The sequence below is a fragment of the Oncorhynchus tshawytscha genome, linkage group LG05 (assembly GCF_018296145.1).
Source record: "Oncorhynchus tshawytscha isolate Ot180627B linkage group LG05, Otsh_v2.0, whole genome shotgun sequence".
Taxonomy (NCBI): domain Eukaryota; kingdom Metazoa; phylum Chordata; class Actinopteri; order Salmoniformes; family Salmonidae; genus Oncorhynchus; species Oncorhynchus tshawytscha.
Genome location: NC_056433.1, coordinates 16766256 through 16789703, shown reverse-complemented (window position 1 = coordinate 16789703; position 23448 = coordinate 16766256). Strand labels below are relative to the sequence as shown.

Below are 23448 nucleotides of genomic sequence, written 5' to 3'. Positions count from 1 at the left end.
CAGCTAAATAGCTATTTAAATAGTTAACCAAAAAGCAACCTGGGCTGTATGTATTGACCCTTTTTTGCACTTGACACATTGCATATGCTGCTATTGTTAACTATCTCGTACCCCCGTGTATATAGCCAAGTTATTGTTACTCAATGTGTACCTGTCATTATGTTTTTTACTTATCTATTATTTCTCTATTTTATTGCTCTCTCCGTTGTTGGGGAGAGTCCGTATGTAAGCATTTTACTGTTAGTCCACACCTGTTTTTTACAAAGTAGGTGACAAATACATTTTTATTTGACCTCCCCAGCCGTGTCACAGTTACAGCTTCTTCTCTGGCAGACAACGAGGCTGACACTGTCAGACAGGATGATGCCTGCTGCACTCCACAAGGTGGAGCTCTGCAGGGTTAAATGGGTGTTTAGATGGCTGCTGAGAGCCCAACTAGGACTGCTGAAGACCAGGGGTTTCTCTCACCACTGTGCATGGCACCCTATGGATGGGCTGTCACTGCTGCTGTCACAGCAATGGATGTTCAACTAACCTGAATATAAGGGGATAATGGGCTCTAGTCAAAATGACAGACGACTGACATTGACGCTTGTAGTATGAACAGGTTTGCTGGCTGTTCTCATGGAAGCTTCTTATAACAAATAATAATCACCTGCAAGCATCAGATTGGATTTGTGAAATAATCAAACTGTTCAGTCTGAATTAGTCACCTCAGAGTTATTTTTTATGTTGGATTTATGTAGGAAAGTAATGAAGTGTCCTTAATGTGACGATATACCCCATGGATATCTCACTCAATATAAAATAAATAAAAAAGCAGATAGCAAATTGTGTTATGTTAAGGCCACCACACAACTACAAACTCAATTTTCAGTTTGTGACATTTAATATCTCACACACCGGAATACACCAAATAAAAAAGTAATTGCCTCGATTCATATTCAATGTTATGAGGTTTGTTCTGTGTAAATCCTCCCTATTCATTAGGGTGTCTAGGTTCTCATTACAAGGTGTCAGATCAGTGGCCTGATCATGGGTCGTGTCAGCCAGGCTAGTATTGATGGTCTCTGATATCACTCTCACCTGAGGGGATGGTAAAGGAAAAACAGATTAAGGCACGCTTCTATCGTTAACACCCTTTGAGAGGTTTACTCTAGCGTCCACCCTAAAAGTCTGGTCTGTTTCAGCATCACCGTTCCAGCTGCGGGGAAATCTCAAATCTCTGCTGCGCCCTCTCTTTTCATATCACAGGCTTCTGATTGACAATGCTAATGTCCCAAATGGCACCCCATTCCCTCTCCCGTGCACTACTTTTGACCAGGGCCCACAAGGGAATAGGGTGCCATAGAGGGAATAGGGTACCATTGGGGACAGAAAAACTGTGACCAAACATTAATAAATGCTGAGGACATCAGAGGGCAAAGTGGGAGTCAAACAGGGTGCCTAGCAATGGAATAGACAGTGGCACAACTAGAGGCACCTGTGAGGGAACTGTACTGTAGAGGCACAGATTGTGGTAATTACATATGTAGCCTGGATCCAAACTGAATTGTAAGAAAGCCTTGTCCAAACCAGAACAGATCACAGGACACCTCCTGGGCAGGACACTAGCCTATCACAGGGGTTCATCACCCAATCCATGTCCTTAATGCCGAGCGCCAAGCAGAGGCATCGGGTTCCATTTTAAGTCTTTGGTATGACTCAAAACTGAATTGCTCCGACGCTTGGAACCAGTCAAGTATTTTGTGCTAATTTCGTACATCACCTCCTTAATTTGTTTTGATCTATTGTTCTGGATGAAAAGTCATTTTTGATTGCTATATTCTGCTGGTGCATTAACCTAGCTACTATCAAACATCTGGCAATAGGTACTGAAACATAAATAATTGCCTCGCCTTCATTTATCTTGCATTGTAGTATCAAGGGAATACACAACTATATACTATGTTAATATCAAATACTGTCCTTAAAATTACACACTAAATTCACAAACTAGAGCATGTTGCTCAACTTCTTGAACAAGGGTGACACCTAGTGACATATTTCTGCATGAAGTTAGAGCCAAAAGAAATTCAAAGGCCATGAGATAAACTACACTTGCAAGAGAGAAATGTTTAAATGTTTATTTATTCTTTACAAATTTAAATACACCATAATGTCGCCAACCTCACAATTTCTGTTATTTAAATGGACAAATGGTTATCACTAAAAAACATTAAAATGCATAAAAGGTTATCACAGTGACCGGACCCGATTTAAGGTCAATCTTTTGTATTTACAAATGGACTAGAAATCCGACATCGCAGTAGTATCGATCTAGGGTCGTGTTCATTAGGGTTGTTCATAAAGTCCAGATTGTATCTCCCAAGTTCCACTCAGTTTCAGACCACTTTCTTTAATTGTATACCTACTGAACAGGAACCAGGAGTCGAAAGAACTCCCTGAGAACCTATCTCCGTGTCGTCCTGCTCTCTAACAGCTGGATAACCAGGCGGGTCTTCAGTGACGGCAGCTTGTTGCTGTAGTTCTGTTGGAGCACAGTGCTCAGCCTACTGCGCAGGCTCCGCAGGCAGGGCAGGGAGCTGCAGTCAGGTACATTCAGCAGAGTATGGAAGAACTCTGTCCACAGATCACTGTGGGGATTTCTGGAGGACACAGACGAGGGGAAAGGTAATAGTGTGAATTTTAACTATTTGCGGTGGAGTGGAGAGATGTTTTCAAAATTACAACAAATATAGTCAACGAGTTTGAGAGCAAAAAATAAGTTGTGGGTTGTGTAAAAAAACTAAAAGGGTTACCTTCTAAATACTGCATTTGTCTTCCACACGCCACCCTCCTGCGTCACTTGCATGTATGTTCCAAAAATCATGCAGTACACCGTTCCAGCTATACCAAAGTAGTCCGTCTAAAACAAAGAAACTTAATATCCTCAACAGGTATTATCAGACATCCACCATCATTACAGGAGCACGCACGCAATCTTCACCTGGTAGTTCCATGGTCTCCCACTCTGCATCTCTGTACACTGGAAGCCAGAGGTCATACACTTGGCGTTGAAAGCTGTGCCCTCTGGGAACAGAGTCATGTCAATGCTCTGACCCAGGTCAATTAGGGAGAGGCCATGATCCAGATATTCTTGGTCAAAAGACTTTTTCTCCAGGAACCTAAAGAACAACAGGCAAACAATTAAAACAGTTAAGAGACATTTGAAATCCCTGGTAGAGTACTGCATCCACCCACTACTATATGATTGGAAGGAAAATACTAAAATAAAAAAAGATGTTCCTCACTGAAATGACACAGTTGAACATATTAAGTTTAGCATTTGATACAGGATTCCTATAGGTCTCCTTTACACACTCAGGGACGTCACTACCTCTCTCCCAGCAGGAAGTTGTCTGGTTTGATGTCAGCGTGAACGATGTGGATATTGTGCAGCTGTTCCACCATGTGCAGGATGCAGACAGTGAAGTAGATCACCAGAGGCTGGGGAATCACCTTGTCACTAAGGTTCTTGTACAGGTTTACAGCATTCTAGAGGGGAATAATAAAACATGTTTAACTCCTTTCAGTGCACTGCTGTGGCCTCTCCTTGGGTGCATCCCAATAAGATCTCCTTTCTCCTATAGTGTAAACTTGTTCACCACTTCCCACAAATCTAAAAGCATTAGATTGATACAGGCATGGGCTAGAGTGAGTTTCCACTATATTTTTTATACCAATCCTTTCAAATCAGTGAATGGAAGTGAAACATTACACACTTTGGGAAGAATGGGATATAATTGGGAAGTATCCTTGATCTTTAATTGATTGACAAAGTCTGGTGGGTGATGAAGAGCGGTTACTACCCACCAATAGGGTGCCACAGTTGTAGAGCTCGCCCAATAGCACACTACCGTTCTGGAAGAGGTGGGCAGAGTGGATGTTATTAAAGAGGTGGCGCACGCTGGGCTGCAGCCGGGCATTCAGCTGAGAGTTGATGTAAAACTCCCACGGATTGGCAGGTTTCTGCACCTATAGATCAAGAAAGACACATTCAAGCATTGAGAATCAATCACCCAATAGGAGCGCATTCATTGCGAGGGCCAGCTCCATAAAAACATGCCATGTTCTCTGGCCTTAGTAATGGCAGAGGCAAAATAATTACTACTAATTTCATTGAAGGGTCAGGGGAGTCAACTGTTTTAAATTAATATAAAGTCAAGCTCCATCTTACCTTTAAAATCATCTTCTCCGAGGTGTTAAGGTCAGTTGCCTGGTAGACTGTGGCAAAGGCACCCTGCCCGAGTACACAGTCAACCCGTAAGGAGCCTTCACCTGTGTGACGACCATCAAAGCCATTTTCAGATGTCATTTTTGGGGGGGGTGTTTTTATTTTAATGTCACTGCTTGTAAACAAAGATAGACGACTTTCTTACCGATCTTGATGGTCATCTTGGGTGCAATGCTGGGGACTTTGCACTGCCAGGTGATGAAGTTAGGCTGTGAGGTGAGTGGTGTGGACAGCTTGGAGAGCAGGGAGGAAATCAGCTCCTCATCCCAGGGGTCGGAGACCAGCTCTACAGCCGCTGCCCCTTGAGCTGCTGGACTCATGGGAACATCAATGTTCACCTTTGAACCTTGGTCTGGGCTCATAAGAATATCCATGCCAAACCTCACCTCTGGAGTTGGGCTCATAGGAATATCCATTCTGAACTTTGATGACGACTGGAATGGACTCATGGTCACACCCGAGCCAAATTTAGGTGGATCTGGACTCATGGGGATGTCCACGGTCTCCAGAAGGATGCCGACTGTTCTCCGACCCTGGCGGGCACTCATGAAGGCATCCAAGTCAGGTTCAACCACAACCTTTGGGCTTTTGACCACTAACCAGTCTGACTTGGGTGCACACTCCGGACTCATGGGGATATCGAAGGCAGCCGTTGGGGCTTTCTCTGGACAAGTTGGAACATCAAAGTTGGATTTGAGGGCATAGATCTGGCTCTTTGAAATGAATGCTTCTGCCACAGGTGCACGCTGTGGGAGAGGAAAAGCTGGCTTTGAGGACTGCTCTGGGCTCACATAGACATCCCAGGCTGGCTTTGAGGCCTTGGAAGGAGGGCTTTTGGCCACTGCCACCTCAGCATGGGTCAGGGGGGCAGTCTGGTCTCTGAAGGACAGTGCGGCCGGGGCATGATGCTGCACTTCAGTCATGGAGCAGGTAGCCAGGCTTCGCTGGGCCAGGGCTAGCCCTTCTCCCACGATGGTGCCCTGCTCAGCAAAGCCCTGAGCTCTCATACAGCACTCCGTGCCAGTCTCAGGTAACCCATCAGGTGGGCTCTGCTCTATGATAGGGCTGAGGAAGGAGGTCATTATCACCACCATGGAGGCAACTACAATGGTTTGACCCTCACGCTTGACTACACATCAAAAACGTGGACCAAGAAACATTCAACGTGAACACATACAGTACACTGCAGTTACCGGTAGTCTACAATAGGGGGTTACTGTTAAGTACCTGAGTTTTGTGGGTTGTCGTAGGAAAGGGACTTCTTCCAGACCCCCAAAGCCTCTGGGTTGATCATTTTCTAGAGAGAAAAACAAAACAAAAAATTAAATACTTACTATAGACAGCATTGTTGTTCTGAACTACAGACATGTTTTGCCAGGTGAGGGCATCTGATTTCTGAACTGCCAAATGGCACCCTATTCCCCTATATAGTGCAACACTTTTGACAAGAGCCCTATGGTACCCATTGGGATGCATCCTGTATAAGCTCAGACAGAGGGCTACCTTGATCCTGATCAAAGTCCCAGGAGTAAGGAGCTTTGTTTTGGAAGGGCGTGGAGACCAGGTGAGCCGACAGTGAAAAGTCTCTGGTGCTGTTGGGGCAGGCGGCCAGGGAGTTGTAGCGTGCTTCCCACATAGTGCTCTCATCTGGTATCAATTCCGAAGGAGATTCCTGATTTTAAAAAATGTAAACGAGCAAACACACGAAACGATAAAGGTTTGCATTGTGTACTCAACTTAAAATAACCCAACCATCAACAACATTGAGTCCTTGTTGAATCAACATGGGTAAGTCACCATGTAATTGGGCACTTACATTTTGTTTCTCTGGTTTAGATACAGGGATTTCTGCTAGGGCCCTTGGTGGCTTTGCATTGTCCACCATAGCAGCACTAAATGGAACAGGAGAAGAACAATAATGCATTGTTAATAAATGGCCTATGTTGAATTAAAGAGACGGCAAAGAGAAAGGGATGCAGGCAAATAAATGCAATGCTTCACCTGCATTTCTCCTTTATGTCATTCTCATCCTGAAAGATGGTGAAAGGGACTGCATTGCGGGGCTTGCTGAATGAAGCGTCGCCTCCATTACATAATACAACAAAAACATTTATAGAAAGACCATTTAATCACTGTATGTAAAACCAAAAAGGGCGACCCGCCATTATGTGTCGCTTTTATTGTCCGTTATTGGCTTTTACCTCTAATTTTATTTATTTGTTTTACTGTACAATGTGAAACGATTTTTTTACATGCACTTTGACCTACAGTGTGAAACAAAGGTTTTGAGAAGTTCCAATCAGATGGGAATTGAATTACCCGTTCTCTGGTAGCCAGCATCAAAGCTGTTCTCTGCCTGATGTGGATGCATTGGCATGCTGCGGAACTGGTCCTCCTGCAGGAGGGTTGGAGCCTGGAACATGTCCATGATAGCATCTGGAGGTGAGGGTAAAGAGCGGTGAGATACTAAGGACTCCATTGGTTGTAGCGTCTTTCCCATACACCGGTATGGTAATACATTAGAATATATCCACCAAAAAAAGGGACTGGGTGTAGTAGATAGCACCACAGTGGTTTTTCTGCATTTTAGACATCTAAATCACCAATATGTAAACACAACATGGTTTATGACTGAGTCATCAATAAAAGTATGCATTTATCACCAAGTGCCTCCCGTGTGTTGACTGTGGGGGATGGGAGCACCCTGGACGGGGTGGCTTGCACCAGTCCCAGAGAAGTGTTAGGAGTGATATGGGACATGTTTCCAGACCCTCCCTGTGACACTGCCAGAGAGAATAGGAGCGAGTGAGGGACGGTGTAATTAAACAATCTTTTAATTCCCATGCGGATTCCAATGAAGGGGATAACGGGCCCAGGTTACGATCCTTTACTCACCATCTAATTTCACCTCCGACTCAGGAGCTTCACTGACAGACACCTCACTAGAAAAAACAAAGAGAATAGCTTGGAGATGATGAGCGGCAAATTAATTAAAAACAAATTAATTAGCTTAATCTCTGAGGCGTTTCACTCTGACTAAGCAGCAGCATAAGATATGTAATCAAGTCTGGCTGGGAACAATTACACATCTGAAAAACCAGAACCAATCTGGAGACATGACGACTCATTATCACTTACTGATGATCACTGCCGTTGTGCTGCTGGAAAATGCTGCTGAGGTGAGAGTGACCACCCTGATTTGGAACTCCACCAAGCTGCACGTCAGATCTGTAGGCTGCTGGCTTCTGTGGGGCCGACCCAAATGGCTTAGGGTTTTGTTCTGGTTGGGGCTGAACTAGAGAAGCTTGTAGAGAATATGCCTGGGAAGCGACTGCAAATGGTTTTGGAGCTTTTGTACATTCACACAAGTGACCCATTGCTGCTTCTGGCATGTGGAGGGAGCGTCTATGGGAGGTGTTTACCTCCTCCAACTGTCCAGATGAGGAAACGGATCTCTGTGAGCGCAGAGTGCCTGTAATGGGAGCCCTGAGATTGTCACACTGAAGGTGTGTCTCAGATTCCCTAACCATGCCTTGTCTGGGGCCCTGTCCACTGTTCAGTCTAAAGCCTGGAGTGAGTTTGATGCCGAGGTTGCTCGAGAGTAGAGGTTGCCTTAAGGAATGTTGGAGGAACTCAGGATTCAGGTCTGTTACAGGTGTGCAGAGTGTCTGAAACAGAAATGTATACCAATGTTTTTTTTTTTAAAGTGTACGAGGGAAACTATAACAGAAACGACTAAAGATAAAAAGGCAATGTGTTTTCTCTCACCTGCCGCACTGGTAGAACACTGGCGGTGCTTCCCTGGCCTGTAGAGCTCACACAGAGATTACTCTCCAGCTCCTCCAACAGCCGGTTCATCCTCATTACCTCCTCCTCCTGCTCTCTAACCAAACTCTGACGTTCCTCTGGTAACAGAACACAAAGAAAATGTTGGTCCAAACCCACTATTAGCCCTGTGGTAGTGAGCTAAGCAACCAGTTGTTAATGCATTTGATTTAGATGAAGGGTGTCTAAAGGATATCATGTGGCCTGTTCATATCGATGTCTTTGACTACACTAAAATCCAGCCATACATTTCTTCTCTTTAGAAGAGTGTGATGGAACAGCGCTGGGTTAAGAAGTCATATGATCCTACCAAACTCTCTCCGTTTCTTCTCTTGCTTGCGTCTCACAAAGTATCGTCTGGCTCTGACCTCCTCGAAGCATAGTTCGGACCCATCGCAGACGAGGTCTTCCGTACGGTACATCGACACTGTCTGCAGGCTCACAACCGGGCCTTGATTGGGTTTATTTACCACCACATTTTCAGACCGGGAGATTCTGTGGTAGAGTAATTTCATTAGAGGTAATGTAACGTTCAAAAAACAAGGGACAATAAGAAGAATTGGTATTCTGTCTAGTGACTTACATGCGAACAGTTCTGTCTGTAGGGAGTTGGAACAGACGTTCAGGGTCCTGTGGCAAAAAAAATATATCATATTGATCACTTTCTATGAACAACACATGAGAAACGGCCACTAACCAATGTATACCAAGTTTGAAGCTACAAAAACTGTTAGTAACTCACCTTGCACTGTGGGCTGGGCACTCTGTGGGTATGCAGCTGATTTACAAAGTTGGAATTCTGAAGAGGATTCCGTACAGCTTCTGTTTTCATAAACACAGGTTAGATAGTGGATACATTAGTTTCCTTTGATAATTTCCACAGCCAAAGATCCAGTACAGAAGGAAGAAATGCACACAAAAGTCTCACCTGAAGCCCCTGCCCCACTTCCAGAAGTCCTGGTTTGAAACATTCTGTGAATACATTAAAATGTATCAACAATAGAAACATCAACATGGAAAGGTAAACACAATACTTCAAGTTACCTGTATTGCTGAAGGACAGTGTCAGTTGGCTTAGCTTGGTTTTCAATGGCTCTCTGGTACACGGCGTCAGCCTGTTGAAGCAGGCCCTGCTGCTCAAACTGTTGAGCCCACGCCACATAGAGGACTGCATCTCTGGTGCCAATGCCCTTACTGTATATGTGGCTGTATAGTTTGATGGGCTCATTGTAATAACTTGCACATTTAATGCAGTAGTTTACGTATCGGATGTCATTGGTATAACGCTCTTCTTGGAGAAATCTTTGTACTAGACGATCTAGCACAAGAGAAATCGCTTTGGAGTCTTCAGCAGGTAGTCTCTTCTCTAGATATTTTATAAACCTGAAATAATGTAAATGGTAAAGAGTTATACACCAACAAATTTAAGCTGGACAAAAAAACATAGATGACTAATCACAATCAATTGCTTGCTTCATCAGTACTTTGATTTAGTTTATTTTTATTTTTACAATGTTATATTCCTCTCAAACCAAGTGCGATATGCATGTGAAAATGTCAAATCAATGCCAGATGAATAACCATTCATTGTCTACTTTTCGTTGGTGCCTCCCCCCCTGTTCTGTCCCTGAACACTGTTCCCCGGCAGGCCATCATTGTAAGTAAGAAGATGTTCTAAATAAATAAAGGTTACACACATTGCATTGACAAGTTACCTGTCCCATGGATCGAGTGGGTCGTCTCCGGTATAGTTGTTTAAGCTTTGCTCAAAATTCCTGTAAAACCAAAACATTTGTTTACATACAACCCTGGTATCAAATAAACATCTATAACTATCAAAGGTAATATTATTCACACATTTTTGGGAGAAATCATTACTTAGTTAGGTAGTTATCTTATTGTCAATAATTTGCGTTAGTTGGTTGGGGAAATCAACAGTTAACGCGTAGTTAGTTCGCTAACTAAAATCGGAATTTACTGTAAATGTGAACCAACATCCATGGCGTACTGAACAACAAATTTTATAACAATACAAATACGAGCAATTTACAAGCAAGTTAAATTAATTAATTGACTCAATTATTATCATTTTTTTAAAATAGCTCCGCTAGATTCATTCACAGCTGGCTAGTTAGATTAGCTGGTACATTTCAAATTGCGCGTTTAGCTGGTACGTCATCAGTAAGCACGGCGACAAATCCGAATGGAGCCAATCAGCGCCTTTGTAGCGAGAAAAAAGCGATTTCAATGGCACTTTCGCCAATGCTCGAATCGGCTGTTTTGAATCGTGTGATGAATTTGAATATAAGTACTTCACGAAACGCTTACGGGATCTCTTTTATCTGCAATTTCCAACTTGTTGACTCAGTTAGCTTGCTGGCGAAGTGCACTGGAAGTAAGACTTTTAGCAATACATCTGCAGTTATAACCTAGATAGCACGACAGATAGCTATTGACATTAGTTGTCAATCATCACTTTTAAAAATGATATGTGAAATAATGTTAAGCATAAGTAGAGCACCGCGTGTTAGCGAAGTTTGCTTGCGCTCCAAGCACCTTTTGCAACCCAGAAACATTAGCTCGAAGGAAAAACTAACGGCTGTATGAATTAACTGCTGCTAGGTTTGTGCAAAATTGTAGACACTGACGAATCTGACTTCTGAAATTCGACAACACTGTCGTATCTGACTACTGAAATACAATTTACATTACATTAGTTAGCTATGTTATATTTGAACATGCACAATAAACGTACATGCTAACAGGCTATTCTTGTCTTAATGTCTTTCAGGGGACTGCAGAAATGGAAAAAAAAATGCAACTCCTGTAAGTCAATTTAACTGCTGCTAGTTTTGTGAAATAGTGTGGCATACCATTAAAGTCTGTATGCAAAAACAAGACAACCTGTAAGAATATACTGTATTTTAACAGCTGCTAGTTTTGTTCAAGATTGTATTAAAAAAGAGCGACTGCTCCTAAAAGCAACTTAACGTTTTGAAAACAGCCTGTGTGGCATCGATATGAGTCAAACATGTATTCTAGTGTCAAAATGGAATACAAGTGTAAATATAATAATTTGTGGTCAATGGGCATTCCATTGTCTTTTGGTCCTCGTAACTTTTGGGGTAAAAGTTCATATTTGTTTTTTTTTTCTTAGTATTCTATCACAAAAAGGACATGTTTGACTTTAAGAAAAACATTGGTCAAGCACCTGAATCCTAATATTTATAGGCGGATTGTTCACACATGGACCTTGAGGTATTTCCACCCTGTTAGAGACGCACAACTAGCTGCAAATGTCTAAGACCTCAAATGTGGCTAACTTATCATATTCCTTGTTTTATTTAAGTCAATATAAAACAATGATTGAGTGAAATGTATTTTCAGAACCAATGCTTTATTGGCACCCCATTTTTCCAAACAAGTATAACAATAGAATTTTGTCGACATTATTTTTAGTCGACCCCTTCTATCTTTACACGTTAGCACAAAAATATGCATGACATTTGATGGTGTTACATTATGATTTAAAACATGCCGACCTAACTGCGTTGAATGAAGCATAAGAGGGTGGAAAGCAATACCACGATTGAATACAATATTTAAACAATTAAAGGTATTCTAACTTTGGCATAATTTTGAAATGGTTGAAAAATACCTGTAATAGGAATGAATATTGTACATCAGTTTACATAACTTTCCATTTTTTTTTTTTTTTTAACCTTTTCAAAAACATTGTCAACCTTCAGTTTGTAAAATATGAAAATAGAGTATTTATATATTGTTGCTAGCTAATATTATTACTAATTGCAATTTATATATGCATTACAATTAAGTACAGTGCATTCCTGGAAAGTGTTCAGACCCCTTCGTTTTCCCCCCATTTTGTTACGTTACAGTCTCATTTTTTAAATCCATTTTAGAATAAATAACTCAATCTACACACAATACCCCATAATGACAAAGCAAGAACAGGTTTTTTAACATTTTTGCAAATGTATTCATTTTTAAAATGAAATGGTTTACATATTCAGACCCTTTGCTATGAGACTCGAAATTGAGCTCAGGTGCATCCTGCTTCCATTGATCATCCTTGATGTTTCTACATGATTTGGAAAGTCACACATCTGTCTGTATAATGTCCCACAGTTGACAGTGCATGTCAAAGTAAAAACAAGCCGTGGGGTTGGAAGAATTGTCTGTAGAGCTCGAAGACAGGATCGTGTCGAGGCACAGATCTGGGGAAGGGTACACAAAAATGTATTCATCATTGAAGGTCCCCAAGGACACAGTGGCCTCCATCATTCTTAAATGGAAGAAGTTTGAAACCGCCAAGACTCTTCCTCGAGCTGGCTGCCCTGCCAAACTGAGCAATCGGGGGAGAATGGCCTTGGTCAGGGAGGTGAGTAAGAACCTTATGGTCACTCTGACAGCTCCAGAGTTCCTCTGGAGATATGGGAGAACCTTCGAGAAGGACAACCTCTGCAGCACTCCACCAATCAGGCCTTTGTTGTAGAGTGGCCAGATGGAAGCCCATCCTCAGTAAAAGGCACATGACAGCCAGTTTGGAGTTTGCTAAAAGGCACCTTAAAGGACTATCAGACCATAAGAAACAAGATTATTTGGTCTGATGAAACCAAGATTGAACTCTTTGGCCTGAATGCCAACAGTCATGTCTGGAGGAAACCTGGCATCATCCCTACGGTGAAGCATGGTGGTGGCAGCAACATGTGGGGAAGTTTTTCAGCGGCAGGGACTGGTAGACTAGTCAGGATCAAGGGAAAGATGAGCAGAACAATGTACAGAGAGATACTTGATGACAACCTGCTTCGGAGCGCTCAGGAGCTCAGACTGAGGCAAAGGTTCACCTTCCAACAGGACAACAACCATAAGCAAACAGCCAAGACAACGCAGCAGTGGCTTAAGGAGAAATTTCTGAGTGGCCCAGCCAGAGCCCGGACGTGAACCCGATCGAACATCTCTGGAAAGACCCGAAAATAGCTGTGCATCGATGCTCCCCATCCAACCTGACAGAGCTTGAGATGATCTGCAGAGAATAATGGGAAAACTCAACAAATACAGGTGCCAAGCTTGTAGCATTATACCCAAGAAGACTCAAGGCTGTAATTGCTGCCAAAGGTACTTCAACAAAGTACAATACTGTTCAGCTGTATTCATCGACCTGGCCAAGGCTTTCGACTCAGTCAATCAACACATTCTTATCGGATGACTCAACAGCCTTGGTTTCTCAAATGACTGCCTCGTCTGGTTCACCAACTACTTAACAGAGTTCAGTGTGTCAAATCGGAGGGCCTGTTGTCCGGACCTCTGGCAGTCTCTCTATGGGGGTGCCACAGGGTTCAATTCTCGACTCTCTTCTCTGTATACATCAATGATGTCGCTCTTGCAGCTGGTGATTCTCTGATCCACCTCTACGCGGACGACACCATTCTGTATACTTCTGGCCCTTCTTTGGACACTTGTTACCTAACCTCCAGACGAGCTTCAACGCCATACAACTCTCCTTCCGTGGCCTCCAACGGTTCTGAAATGCAAGTAAAACTAAATGCATGCTCTTCAACCGATCTCTACCAGCATCTGCCCGCCCATCCAGCATCACTACTCTGGGCGTTTCTGACTTAGAATATGTGGACATCTACAAATACCTAGGCGTCTGGTTAGACTGTAAACTCTCCTTCCAGACTCACATTACGCATCTCCAATCCAAAATTAAATCTAGAATCTGCTCCCTATTTCGCAACAAAGCATCCTTAACTCATGCTGGCAAACACCCTCGTAAAACTGACTATCCTACCGATCCTTGACTTTGGCGATGTAATTTACAAAATAGCCTCCAACACTCTACTCAGCAAATTGGATGCAGTCTATCACAGTGCCGTCCGTTTTGTCACCAAAGCCCCATATACTACCCACCACTGCGACCTGTATGCTCTCACTGGCTGGCCCTCACTTTATATTCGTTGCCAAACCCACTGGCTCCAAGTCATCTATAAGTCTTTGCTAGGTAAAGCCCTGCCTGATCTCAGCTCATTTGTCACCATAGTAGCACCCACCCGTAGCACGTGCTCCAGTAGGTATATTTCACTAGTCACCCCCAAATCCAATTCCTCCTTTGGCTGCCTTTCCTTCCCGTTCTCTGCTGCCAATGACAGGAAAATGCAAAAATCACTGAAGCTGGAGATTCATATCTGCCTCACTAAATTTAAGCACCAGCTGTCAGAGCAGCTCACAGATCACTGCAACTGTACATAGCCCATCCAAGCTACCTCATAATGTTATTTATTTTGCTCCTTTGCACCCCAGTATCTCCACTTGCACATTCATCTTCTGCACATCTATCACTCCAGTGTTTATTTGCTAAATTGTAATTATTTTGCCACGGCGGCCTATTTATTACCTACCTCCCTTATCCTACCTCATTTGCCCACAATGTATATAGACTTTTTCTATTGTATTATTGACTGTATGTTTGTTTATTCCATGTGTAACTCTTGTGTTGTTGTTTGTGTAGCGGTGCTTTGCTTTTATCTTGGCCAGGTCGCAGTTGTAAGTGAGAAATTGTTCTCAACTAGCCTACCTGCTTAAATAAATGTAAAATAAAATAAAAAACTGAGTAAGGGTTGGATTACTTATGTAAATTAGATGTTTCAGGGTGTTTTAATTTTTTACCAAGTTAAAATAAAACCTGTTTTTGCTTTGTCATTATGGGGTATTGTGTGTAGATTATTTTATGCATTTTAGAATAATGCTGGACCCTAACCGAATGTAGAAAAAGTCACTGTCTGAATACTTAACAATTGCACTACACATCCATGCACAATAAAGTTGTTACAAGATTGTATTAAGGATGAACCTATCCCGAACCTGATTCCTGTAAGATTGACAACCCTGTCGGATCTGACTTCTGAAATACAATTGGCATAATTGATCATGATACATTTGAACATCCATGCACAATAAAGTTAATGGTAAAAAAAACATTTTTACCATACTGTCTTTCAGGTAACTGCAGACCAGACATGGATGAGAAAAATACAGTCTGTAGCTAACAACTGTAAGTGTCTGCTAGTTTTGTGCAAACTCGTTGCAAGATTGTATTAAGGATGAACCTATCCCGAACCTGATTCCTGTAAGATTGACAACCCTGTCGGATCTGACTTCTGAAATACAATTGGCATAATTGATCATGATACATTTGAACATCCATGCACAATAAAGTTAATGGTAAAAAACATTTTTACCATACTGTCTTTCAGGTAACTGCAGACCAGACATGGATGAAAAATACAGTCTGTAGCTAACAACTGTAAGTGTCTGCTAGTTTTGTGCAAACTCGTTGCAAGATTGTATTAAGGATGAACCTATCCCGAACCTGATTCCTGTAAGATTGACAACCCTGTCGGATCTGACTTCTGAAATACCATTTGCAGATTTCTGATACCACAGTTGAACATGCACCAGGGTTTAATGTGAAACTGTTCATCTTACTGTTTTTCAGGGATGCAGACCAGAAATGGAATCCTCTACACCAGAACATGGCTTCCTGTAACGCCTGTAAGAATCTGTTGTCTACTCAACTAGTATCTGCTAGTTTTTGCAAAAAGATTGTATTAAGGATGAACCTATCCCGAACCTGATTCCTGTAAGATTGACAACCCTGTCGGATCTGACTTCTGAAATACAATTAGCATAATTGATCATGATACATTTGAACATGCATGCACAAACTTCATGTTAATATTTTGACTGTACTGTCTTTCAGGGAACTGCAGACCAGAATGGATGGAGAAAGTACATCTTGTAGCTAGCTGTAAGTATCTTAGTTTTGTGCAAACTACACCAGAACCTTCCAAGATTGTAGTTTTTTGCAAAGGATGAACCTATCCCGAACCTGATTCCTGTAAGATTGACAACCCTGTCGGATCTGACTTCTGAAATACAATTAGCATAATTGATCATGATACATTTGAACATGCATGCACAAACTTCATGTTAATATTTTGACTGTACTGTCTTTCAGGGAACTGCAGACCAGAAAGGATGGGGAAAGTACATCTTGTAGCTAGCTGTAAGTATCTTAGTTTTGTGCAAACTCCTTCCAAGATTGTATTAAGGATGAACCTATCCCGAACCTGATTCCTGTAAGATTGACAACCCTGTTGGATCTGACTTCTGAAATACCATTTGCAGATTTCTGATACCACAGTTGAACATGCACCAGGGTTTAATGTGAAACTGTTCATCTTACTGTTTTTCAGGGATGCAGACCAGAAATGGAATCCTCTACACCAGAACATGGCTTCCTGTAACGCCTGTAAGAATCTGTTGTCTACTCCTAGTTTTTTGCAAAGATTGTATTAAGGATGAACCTATCCCGAACCTGATTCCTGTAAGATTGACAACCCTGTCGGATCTGACTTCTGAAATACAATTAGCATAATTGATCATGATACATTTGAACATCCATGCACAATAAAGTTAATGGTAAAAAAAACATTTTTACCATACTGTCTTTCAGGTAACTGCAGACCAGACATGGATGAGAAAAATACAGTCTGTAGCTAACAACTGTAAGTGTCTGCTAGTTTTGTGCAAACTCGTTGCAAGATTGTATTAAGGATGAACCTATCCCGAACCTGATTCCTGTAAGATTGACAACCCTGTCGGATCTGACTTCTGAAATACAATTGGCATAATTGATCATGATACATTTGAACATCCATGCACAATAAAGTTAATGGTAAAAAACATTTTTACCATACTGTCTTTCAGGTAACTGCAGACCAGACATGGATGAGAAAAATACAGTCTGTAGCTAACAACTGTAAGTGTCTGCTAGTTTTGTGCAAACTCGTTGCAAGATTGTATTAAGGATGAACCTATCCCGAACCTGATTCCTGTAAGATTGACAACCCTGTCGGATCTGACTTCTGAAATACCATTTGCAGATTTCTGATACCACAGTTGAACATGCACCAGGGTTTAATGTGAAACTGTTCATCTTACTGTTTTTCAGGGATGCAGACCAGAAATGGAATCCTCTACACCAGAACATGGCTTCCTGTAACGCCTGTAAGAATCTGTTGTCTACTCCTAGTTTTTTGCAAAGATTGTATTAAGGATGAACCTATCCCGAACCTGATTCCTGTAAGATTGACAACCCTGTCGGATCTGACTTCTGAAATACAATTAGCATAATTGATCATGATACATTTGAACATGCATGCACAAACTTCATGTTAATATTTTGACTGTACTGTCTTTCAGGGAACTGCAGACCAGAATGGATGGAGAAAGTACATCTTGTAGCTAGCTGTAAGTATCTTAGTTTTGTGCAAACTCCTTCCAAGATTGTATTAAGGATGAACCTATCCCGAACCTGATTCCTGTAAGATTGACAACCCTGTCGGATCTGACTTCTGAAATACAATTAGCATAATTGATCATGATACATTTGAACATGCATGCACAAACTTCATGTTAATATTTTGACTGTACTGTCTTTCAGGGAACTGCAGACCAGAATGGATGGGGAAAGTACATCTTGTAGCTAGCTGTAAGTATCTTAGTTTTGTGCAAACTCCTTCCAAGATTGTATTAAGGATGAACCTATCCCGAACCTGATTCCTGTAAGATTGACAACCCTGTTGGATCTGACTTCTGAAATACCATTTGCAGATTTCTGATACCACAGTTGAACATGCACCAGGGTTTAATGTGAAACTGTTCATCTTACCGTTTTTCAGGGATGCAGACCAGAAATGGAATCCTCTACACCAGAACATGGCTTCCTGTAACGCCTGTAAGAATCTGTTGTCTACTCCTAGTTTTTTGCAAAGATTGTATTAAGGATGAACCTATCCCGAACCTGATTCCTGTAAGATTGACAACCCTGTCGGATCTGACTTCTGAAATACAATTGGCATAATCGATCATGATACATTTGAACATCCATGCACAATAAAGTTAATGGTAAAAAAAACATTTTTACCATACTGTCTTTCAGGTAACTGCAGACCAGACATGGATGAGAAAAATACAGTCTGTAGCTAACAACTGTAAGTGTCTGCTAGTTTTGTGCAAACTCGTTGCAATATTGTATTAAGGATGAACCTATCCCGAACCTGATTCCTGTAAGATTGACAACCCTGTCGGATCTGACTTCTGAAATACCATTTGCAGATTTCTGATACCACAGTTGAACATGCACCAGGGTTTAATGTGAAACTGTTCATCTTACTGTTTTTCAGGGATGCAGACCAGAAATGGAATCCTCTACACCAGAACATGGCTTCCTGTAACGCCTGTAAGAATCTGTTGTCTACTCCTAGTTTTTTGCAAAGATTGTATTAAGGATGAACCTATCCCGAACCTGATTCCTGTAAGATTGACAACCCTGTCGGATCTGACTTCTGAAATACAATTAGCATAATTGATCATGATACATTTGAACATGCATGCACAAACTTCATGTTAATATTTTGACTGTACTGTCTTTCAGGGAACTGCAGACCAGAATGGATGGAGAAAGTACATCTTGTAGCTAGCTGTAAGTATCTTAGTTTTGTGCAAACTCCTTCCAAGATTGTATTAAGGATGAACCTATCCCGAACCTGATTCCTGTAAGATTGACAACCCTGTCGGATCTGACTTCTGAAATACAATTAGCATAATTGATCATGATACATTTGAACATGCATGCACAAACTTCATGTTAATATTTTGACTGTACTGTCTTTCAGGGAACTGCAGACCAGAATGGATGGAGAAAGTACACAGAATGGATGGAGAAAGTACATGCTTGTAGCTAGCTGTAAGTATCTTAGTTTTGTGCAAACTCCTTCCAAGATTGTATTAAGGATGAACCTATCCCGAACCTGATTCCTGTAAGATTGACAACCCTGTCGGATCTGACTTCTGAAATACAATTAGCATAATTGATCATGATACATTTGAACATGCATGCACAAACTTCATGTTAATATTTTGACTGTACTGTCTTTCAGGGAACTGCAGACCAGAATGGATGGGGAAAGTACATCTTGTAGCTAGCTGTAAGTATCTTAGTTTTGTGCAAACTCCTTCCAAGATTGTATTAAGGATGAACCTATCCCGAACCTGATTCCTGTAAGATTGACAACCCTGTCGGATCTGACTTCTGAAATACAATTGGCATAATTGATCATGATACATTTGAACATCCATGCACAATAAAGTTAATGGTAAAAAACATTTTTACCATACTGTCTTTCAGGTAACTGCAGACCAGACATGAATGAGAAAAATACAGTCTGTAGCTAACAACTGTAAGTATCTGTTAGTTTTGTGCAAACTCGTTGCAAGATTGTATTAAGGATGAACCTATCCCGAACCTGATTCCTGTAAGATTGACAACCCTGTTGGATCTGACTTCTGAAATACCATTTGCAGATTTCTGATACCACAGTTGAACATGCACCAGGGTTTAATGTGAAACTGTTCATCTTACCGTTTTTCTGGGATGCAGACCAGAAATGGAATCCTCTACACCAGAACATGGCTTCCTGTAACGCCTGTAAGAATCTGTTGTCTACTCCTAGTTTTTTGCAAAGATTGTATTAAGGATGAACCTATCCCGAACCTGATTCCTATAAGATTGACAACCCTGTCGGATCTGACTTCTGAAATACAATTAGCATAATTGATCATGATACATTTGAACATCCATGCACAATAAAGTTAATGGTAAAAAACATTTTTACCATACTGTCTTTCAGGTAACTGCAGACCAGACATGGATGAGAAAAATACAGTCTGTAGCTAACAACTGTAAGTGTCTGCTAGTTTTGTGCAAACTCGTTGCAAGATTGTATTAAGGATGAACCTATCCCGAACCTGATTCCTGTAAGATTGACAACCCTGTCGGATCTGACTTCTGAAATACAATTAGCATAATTGATCATGATACATTTGAACATGCATGCACAAACTTCATGTTAATATTTTGACTGTACTGTCTTTCAGGGAACTGCAGACCAGAATGGATGGAGAAAGTACATCTTGTAGCTAGCTGTAAGTATCTTAGTTTTGTGCAAACTCCTTCCAAGATTGTATTAAGGATGAACCTATCCCGAACCTGATTCCTATAAGATTGACAACCCTGTCGGATCTGACTTCTGAAATACAATTAGCATAATTGATCATGATACATTTGAACATGCATGCACAAACTTCATGTTAATATTTTGACTGTACTGTCTTTCAGGGAAGTGCAGACCAGAATGGATGGAGAAAGTACATCTTGTAGCTAGCTGTAAGTATCTTAGTTTTGTGCAAACTCCTTCCAAGATTGTATTAAGGATGAACCTATCCCGAACCTGATTCCTGTAAGATTGACAACCCTGTCGGATCTGACTTCTGAAATACAATTAGCATAATTGATCATGATACATTTGAACATGCATGCACAAACTTCATGTTAATATTTTGACTGTACTGTCTTTCAGGGAACTGCAGACCAGAATGGATGGAGAAAGTACATCTTGTAGCTAGCTGTAAGTATCTTAGTTTTGTGCAAACTCCTTCCAAGATTGTATTAAGGATGAACCTATCCCGAACCTGATTCCTATAAGATTGACAACCCTGTCGGATCTGACTTCTGAAATACAATTAGCATAATTGATCATGATACATTTGAACATGCATGCACAAACTTCATGTTAATATTTTGACTGTACTGTCTTTCAGGGAAGTGCAGACCAGAATGGATGGAGAAAGTACATCTTGTAGCTAGCTGTAAGTATCTTAGTTTTGTGCAAACTCCTTCCAAGATTGTATTAAGGATGAACCTATCCCGAACCTGATTCCTGTAAGATTGACAACCCTGTCGGATCTGACATGTGTAATGGTATAACTTTATACCGTCCCCTCGCCCATACCCGGGTGCGAACCAGGGACCCTCTGCACACATCAACAACAGTCACCGCCGAAGCGTCGTTACCCATCGCTCCACAAAAGCCGCGGCCCTGGCAAGTGACGTCACCGATTGAAACGCTATTTAGCACGCACCGCTAACTAAGCTAGCCGTTTCACATCCGTTACACATGCACAATAAAGTTAATGGTAATTTTTTTTTACCATACTGTCCTTCAGGTAACTTCAGATCAGACATGGATGGGAAAAATACAAACTGTAGCTAACTAAGTATCTTATAGGTTTGTGTCAGAGTGTCAACCCTTTCGGATCGGACTTTTTTTGTCATTATTGTTATTTATTTTTTACCCCCTTTTCTCCCCCATTTCGTGATATACAATTACACTGCAACTCCGTCGGGAGATGCGAAGGTCGAATCATGCCTCCTTCCCCAACCGCACTTAACACCCGCCTGCTTAACCCGTATGTACGCCAGCCGCACCAATGTTTAGGAGGAAATATCGTTCAACTGATGAACGTTGTCAGCCTGCAGGCGCCAGGCCCACCACAAGGAGTCGCTAGAGTGCAATGAGCCAAGTAAAGCTTCCCTGGCCAAACCCTGCCCTAACCCTGACGATGTTTTGCCCTTTGTGCACAGCCCTATGGGACTCCCTGTCATGGCCGGTTGTGACACAGCCTGGGATCGAACCCCTGTCTGTAGTGACTCTTCTGTCTGCTCTGAACCCCTGTCTGTGGTGACGCCTTAGACTGCTGCGCCACTCAGGAGTCCCCAATTTGCAGATTTCTGGTGTCACATTTTAACATGCAAAAGGGTGTATCGTTAAATCATTTTCCTGGTTGTCTTTCAGGGCACTGCTAGTCGTGACTCCATCCTTCCAAATTGTCTCGTTGACTAGCGACGCCTGGGCTTCAAGGTTGGGGGACAGCAGACCAGAAAAGGACACAGTGTTACACTTGCATTTTGTGAAGTTGTTGCAAGATTGTATTTAGGATGACACTATCCCGAACATGATTGACAACGAAATGTAATTTGCAACCAAATGTGTTAGCAGGATTATGGGGAGAATAGCTTTATAAAGGTTGTTACAAGGTGTTTTCTTTCATTTATTTAATTCCTAGTGACTGTCTTCGCAAGGGTCATTGTGATCTTTATCATACAATGGAGCTGGCCATCACTACCAATGTGGAGACCGCCTTATTGCCTTTTCATTTACAACGCTCTAAATTGAAACTGCTACCCTAGGACAAAGTTTGTTATATTGACTGTATTGATTTGTGGAGTAACTGGATGTTTGAATTTAATAAAGAGAATTTAAATGCGTTCAGTCTTTTGTTTTTGTTTCACTGCATAGGCTTTTGTCCCAACTAATTTGGGTGTGAATGATGGCCTGTGGAATCTAATGCGTCATAATGTCAGATCTCATAATCACAGTATCAGTATGTCATTGTTAAATATTTATTCTTTAAATATCAATTATCTAAAGATTAGATCTTATTTTCTAAGAAAAGCTGCATGTTCAATTTCTTAGTGGTATGACAGCAGCTATTTAAAAAAAAAAAAAATGTTTTCACTTGGTAAGTCAGGAACAAATTCTTTTTTACAATGACGGCCTATCCCGGCCAAACCCTACACATACGATGCTGGACCAATTTTGCGCCGCCCTGTGCTCTAATGAATTTGGCCTAATTTAAGTAATTTTATCATTTGAGAGAACGGAGTAAGACTGTTCTGTCGATGTAAGGTCTGACTCAACTTTGAGGAACGTTAGATGTAAAATACTTTGCATGTGGCTTTCTCAACATGGACCTTATCAATCAAAACATGTTAAACGGGTGAAAGTTTCCCACAGCATGGAGATCCACAAGACAGACTATTTGTTAGGGGTGCATTTGTCCTATCACCTCCACCGAGGACCTTACCATTAGCGACTGGAACAAGCTGCAACAAACACTCAAACTGGACAGTTTTATCTCAATCTCTTCATTCAAAGACTCAATCATGGACACTCTTACTGACAGTTGTGGCTGCTTGGTGTGATGTATATTTGTCTCTACCTTCTTGCCGTTGTCTGTGCCCAATAATGTTTGTACCCTGTTTTGTGCTGCTACCATGCTATGTTGTCGTCTTATAGGTCTCTCTTTATGTAGTGTTGTCGTGATGTGTTGTCTTTTATTTTTAATCCCAGCCCCAGTCCCCGCTGGAGGCCTTTTGCCTGGCTGTCAGTGTAAATAAGAATTTGTTCTTAACTGACTTGCCTAGTTAAATAATTAACTTTGGAGGAGATGGTGTTGCACTTGGAGCAAGTGGTCATGAAGTGCAGGAATGATGTGATAGTGGGTTCAAAGAGTTCCCATGGAGCTAGAGGAGAGATGTAACAAAGGTAATACCTTTGCCCCATTCTCAATTTATCTTT

At 41.6% G+C, this 23448-nt stretch overlaps 2 protein-coding genes and 24 non-coding genes across 53 annotated transcripts; 25 read left to right on the top strand and 1 right to left on the bottom strand.

The window, feature by feature from the left end:
- Positions 1–2112: 2112 nt before the first annotated feature.
- LOC112250026 (mitotic checkpoint serine/threonine-protein kinase BUB1) lies at positions 2113–10297 on the bottom strand. 3 transcript variants are annotated; one of them, XM_024419840.2, is made up of 23 exons: positions 10249–10297; positions 9817–9876; positions 9146–9484; positions 9030–9073; positions 8844–8923; positions 8685–8731; positions 8412–8596; positions 8045–8181; positions 7415–7944; positions 7172–7218; positions 6940–7059; positions 6596–6712; positions 6278–6359; positions 6093–6168; positions 5780–5948; positions 5504–5573; positions 4422–5341; positions 4220–4320; positions 3856–4017; positions 3380–3537; positions 2990–3167; positions 2802–2908; positions 2113–2648 (listed from the first exon to the last, which is right to left on the bottom strand). In XM_024419840.2, exons 1-23 carry the CDS (start codon positions 10278–10280, stop codon positions 2453–2455), a joined length of 3957 nt encoding a protein of 1318 aa, XP_024275608.1. In that variant the 5' UTR covers positions 10281–10297; the 3' UTR covers positions 2113–2452. The 3 variants fall into 3 exon arrangements, with proteins under 3 accessions (XP_024275608.1, XP_024275609.1, XP_024275610.1); XM_024419841.2 differs by lacking the exon at positions 10249–10297 and adding an exon at positions 10080–10242; XM_024419842.2 differs by lacking the exon at positions 6940–7059.
- Positions 10298–10378: 81 nt separating this feature from the next.
- LOC121846489 lies at positions 10379–22355 on the top strand. 26 transcript variants are annotated; one of them, XM_042321577.1, is made up of 21 exons: positions 10893–10927; positions 15125–15176; positions 15379–15428; positions 15621–15676; positions 15885–15932; positions 16143–16190; positions 16381–16436; positions 16641–16692; positions 17390–17437; positions 17631–17678; positions 17869–17924; positions 18129–18180; positions 18624–18671; positions 19129–19176; positions 19621–19676; positions 19879–19930; positions 20126–20173; positions 20367–20414; positions 20608–20655; positions 20849–20896; positions 21883–22355. In XM_042321577.1, the coding sequence occupies exons 4-21, from the start codon at positions 15658–15660 to the stop codon at positions 21891–21893; spliced, it is 834 nt and encodes a 277-aa protein (XP_042177511.1). In that variant the 5' UTR covers positions 10893–10927; positions 15125–15176; positions 15379–15428; positions 15621–15657; the 3' UTR covers positions 21894–22355. The 26 variants fall into 26 exon arrangements, with proteins under 26 accessions (XP_042177489.1, XP_042177493.1, XP_042177497.1 ...); XM_042321555.1 differs by lacking the exons at positions 15379–15428; positions 15621–15676 and adding an exon at positions 10379–10496; XM_042321580.1 differs by lacking the exon at positions 16143–16190.
- Positions 14962–15033, top strand: LOC112251893. The gene has a single exon (XR_002953760.1). It is a non-coding gene; the product is annotated as a small nucleolar RNA SNORD50 (small nucleolar RNA).
- Positions 15218–15289, top strand: LOC112251891. Its single transcript, XR_002953759.1, has one exon. It is a non-coding gene; the product is annotated as a small nucleolar RNA SNORD50 (small nucleolar RNA).
- LOC112251890 lies at positions 15470–15541 on the top strand. The gene has a single exon (XR_002953758.1). It is a non-coding gene; the product is annotated as a small nucleolar RNA SNORD50 (small nucleolar RNA).
- LOC112251908 lies at positions 15731–15802 on the top strand. The gene has a single exon (XR_002953772.2). It is a non-coding gene; the product is annotated as a small nucleolar RNA SNORD50 (small nucleolar RNA).
- On the top strand, positions 16230–16301 carry LOC121846617. Its single transcript, XR_006083538.1, has one exon. It is a non-coding gene; the product is annotated as a small nucleolar RNA SNORD50 (small nucleolar RNA).
- Positions 16478–16549, top strand: LOC121846616. Its single transcript, XR_006083537.1, has one exon. It is a non-coding gene; the product is annotated as a small nucleolar RNA SNORD50 (small nucleolar RNA).
- On the top strand, positions 16734–16805 carry LOC121846615. Its single transcript, XR_006083536.1, has one exon. It is a non-coding gene; the product is annotated as a small nucleolar RNA SNORD50 (small nucleolar RNA).
- LOC112251897 lies at positions 16988–17059 on the top strand. Its single transcript, XR_002953764.2, has one exon. It is a non-coding gene; the product is annotated as a small nucleolar RNA SNORD50 (small nucleolar RNA).
- LOC112251889 lies at positions 17236–17307 on the top strand. The gene has a single exon (XR_002953757.1). It is a non-coding gene; the product is annotated as a small nucleolar RNA SNORD50 (small nucleolar RNA).
- Positions 17477–17548, top strand: LOC112251909. The gene has a single exon (XR_002953773.2). It is a non-coding gene; the product is annotated as a small nucleolar RNA SNORD50 (small nucleolar RNA).
- LOC112251907 lies at positions 17718–17789 on the top strand. Its single transcript, XR_002953771.2, has one exon. It is a non-coding gene; the product is annotated as a small nucleolar RNA SNORD50 (small nucleolar RNA).
- LOC121846614 lies at positions 17966–18037 on the top strand. Its single transcript, XR_006083535.1, has one exon. It is a non-coding gene; the product is annotated as a small nucleolar RNA SNORD50 (small nucleolar RNA).
- On the top strand, positions 18222–18293 carry LOC112251887. Its single transcript, XR_002953755.1, has one exon. It is a non-coding gene; the product is annotated as a small nucleolar RNA SNORD50 (small nucleolar RNA).
- LOC121846613 lies at positions 18470–18541 on the top strand. The gene has a single exon (XR_006083534.1). It is a non-coding gene; the product is annotated as a small nucleolar RNA SNORD50 (small nucleolar RNA).
- On the top strand, positions 18711–18782 carry LOC112251894. Its single transcript, XR_002953761.2, has one exon. It is a non-coding gene; the product is annotated as a small nucleolar RNA SNORD50 (small nucleolar RNA).
- LOC112251885 lies at positions 18975–19046 on the top strand. The gene has a single exon (XR_002953753.2). It is a non-coding gene; the product is annotated as a small nucleolar RNA SNORD50 (small nucleolar RNA).
- On the top strand, positions 19216–19287 carry LOC112251904. The gene has a single exon (XR_002953770.2). It is a non-coding gene; the product is annotated as a small nucleolar RNA SNORD50 (small nucleolar RNA).
- LOC112251900 lies at positions 19470–19541 on the top strand. Its single transcript, XR_002953767.2, has one exon. It is a non-coding gene; the product is annotated as a small nucleolar RNA SNORD50 (small nucleolar RNA).
- On the top strand, positions 19718–19789 carry LOC112251888. Its single transcript, XR_002953756.2, has one exon. It is a non-coding gene; the product is annotated as a small nucleolar RNA SNORD50 (small nucleolar RNA).
- Positions 19972–20043, top strand: LOC112251911. Its single transcript, XR_006083533.1, has one exon. It is a non-coding gene; the product is annotated as a small nucleolar RNA SNORD50 (small nucleolar RNA).
- On the top strand, positions 20213–20284 carry LOC112251886. Its single transcript, XR_002953754.2, has one exon. It is a non-coding gene; the product is annotated as a small nucleolar RNA SNORD50 (small nucleolar RNA).
- Positions 20454–20525, top strand: LOC112251898. The gene has a single exon (XR_002953765.2). It is a non-coding gene; the product is annotated as a small nucleolar RNA SNORD50 (small nucleolar RNA).
- On the top strand, positions 20695–20766 carry LOC112251895. The gene has a single exon (XR_002953762.2). It is a non-coding gene; the product is annotated as a small nucleolar RNA SNORD50 (small nucleolar RNA).
- On the top strand, positions 20936–21007 carry LOC121846618. Its single transcript, XR_006083539.1, has one exon. It is a non-coding gene; the product is annotated as a small nucleolar RNA SNORD50 (small nucleolar RNA).
- Positions 22356–23448: the final 1093 nt, after the last annotated feature.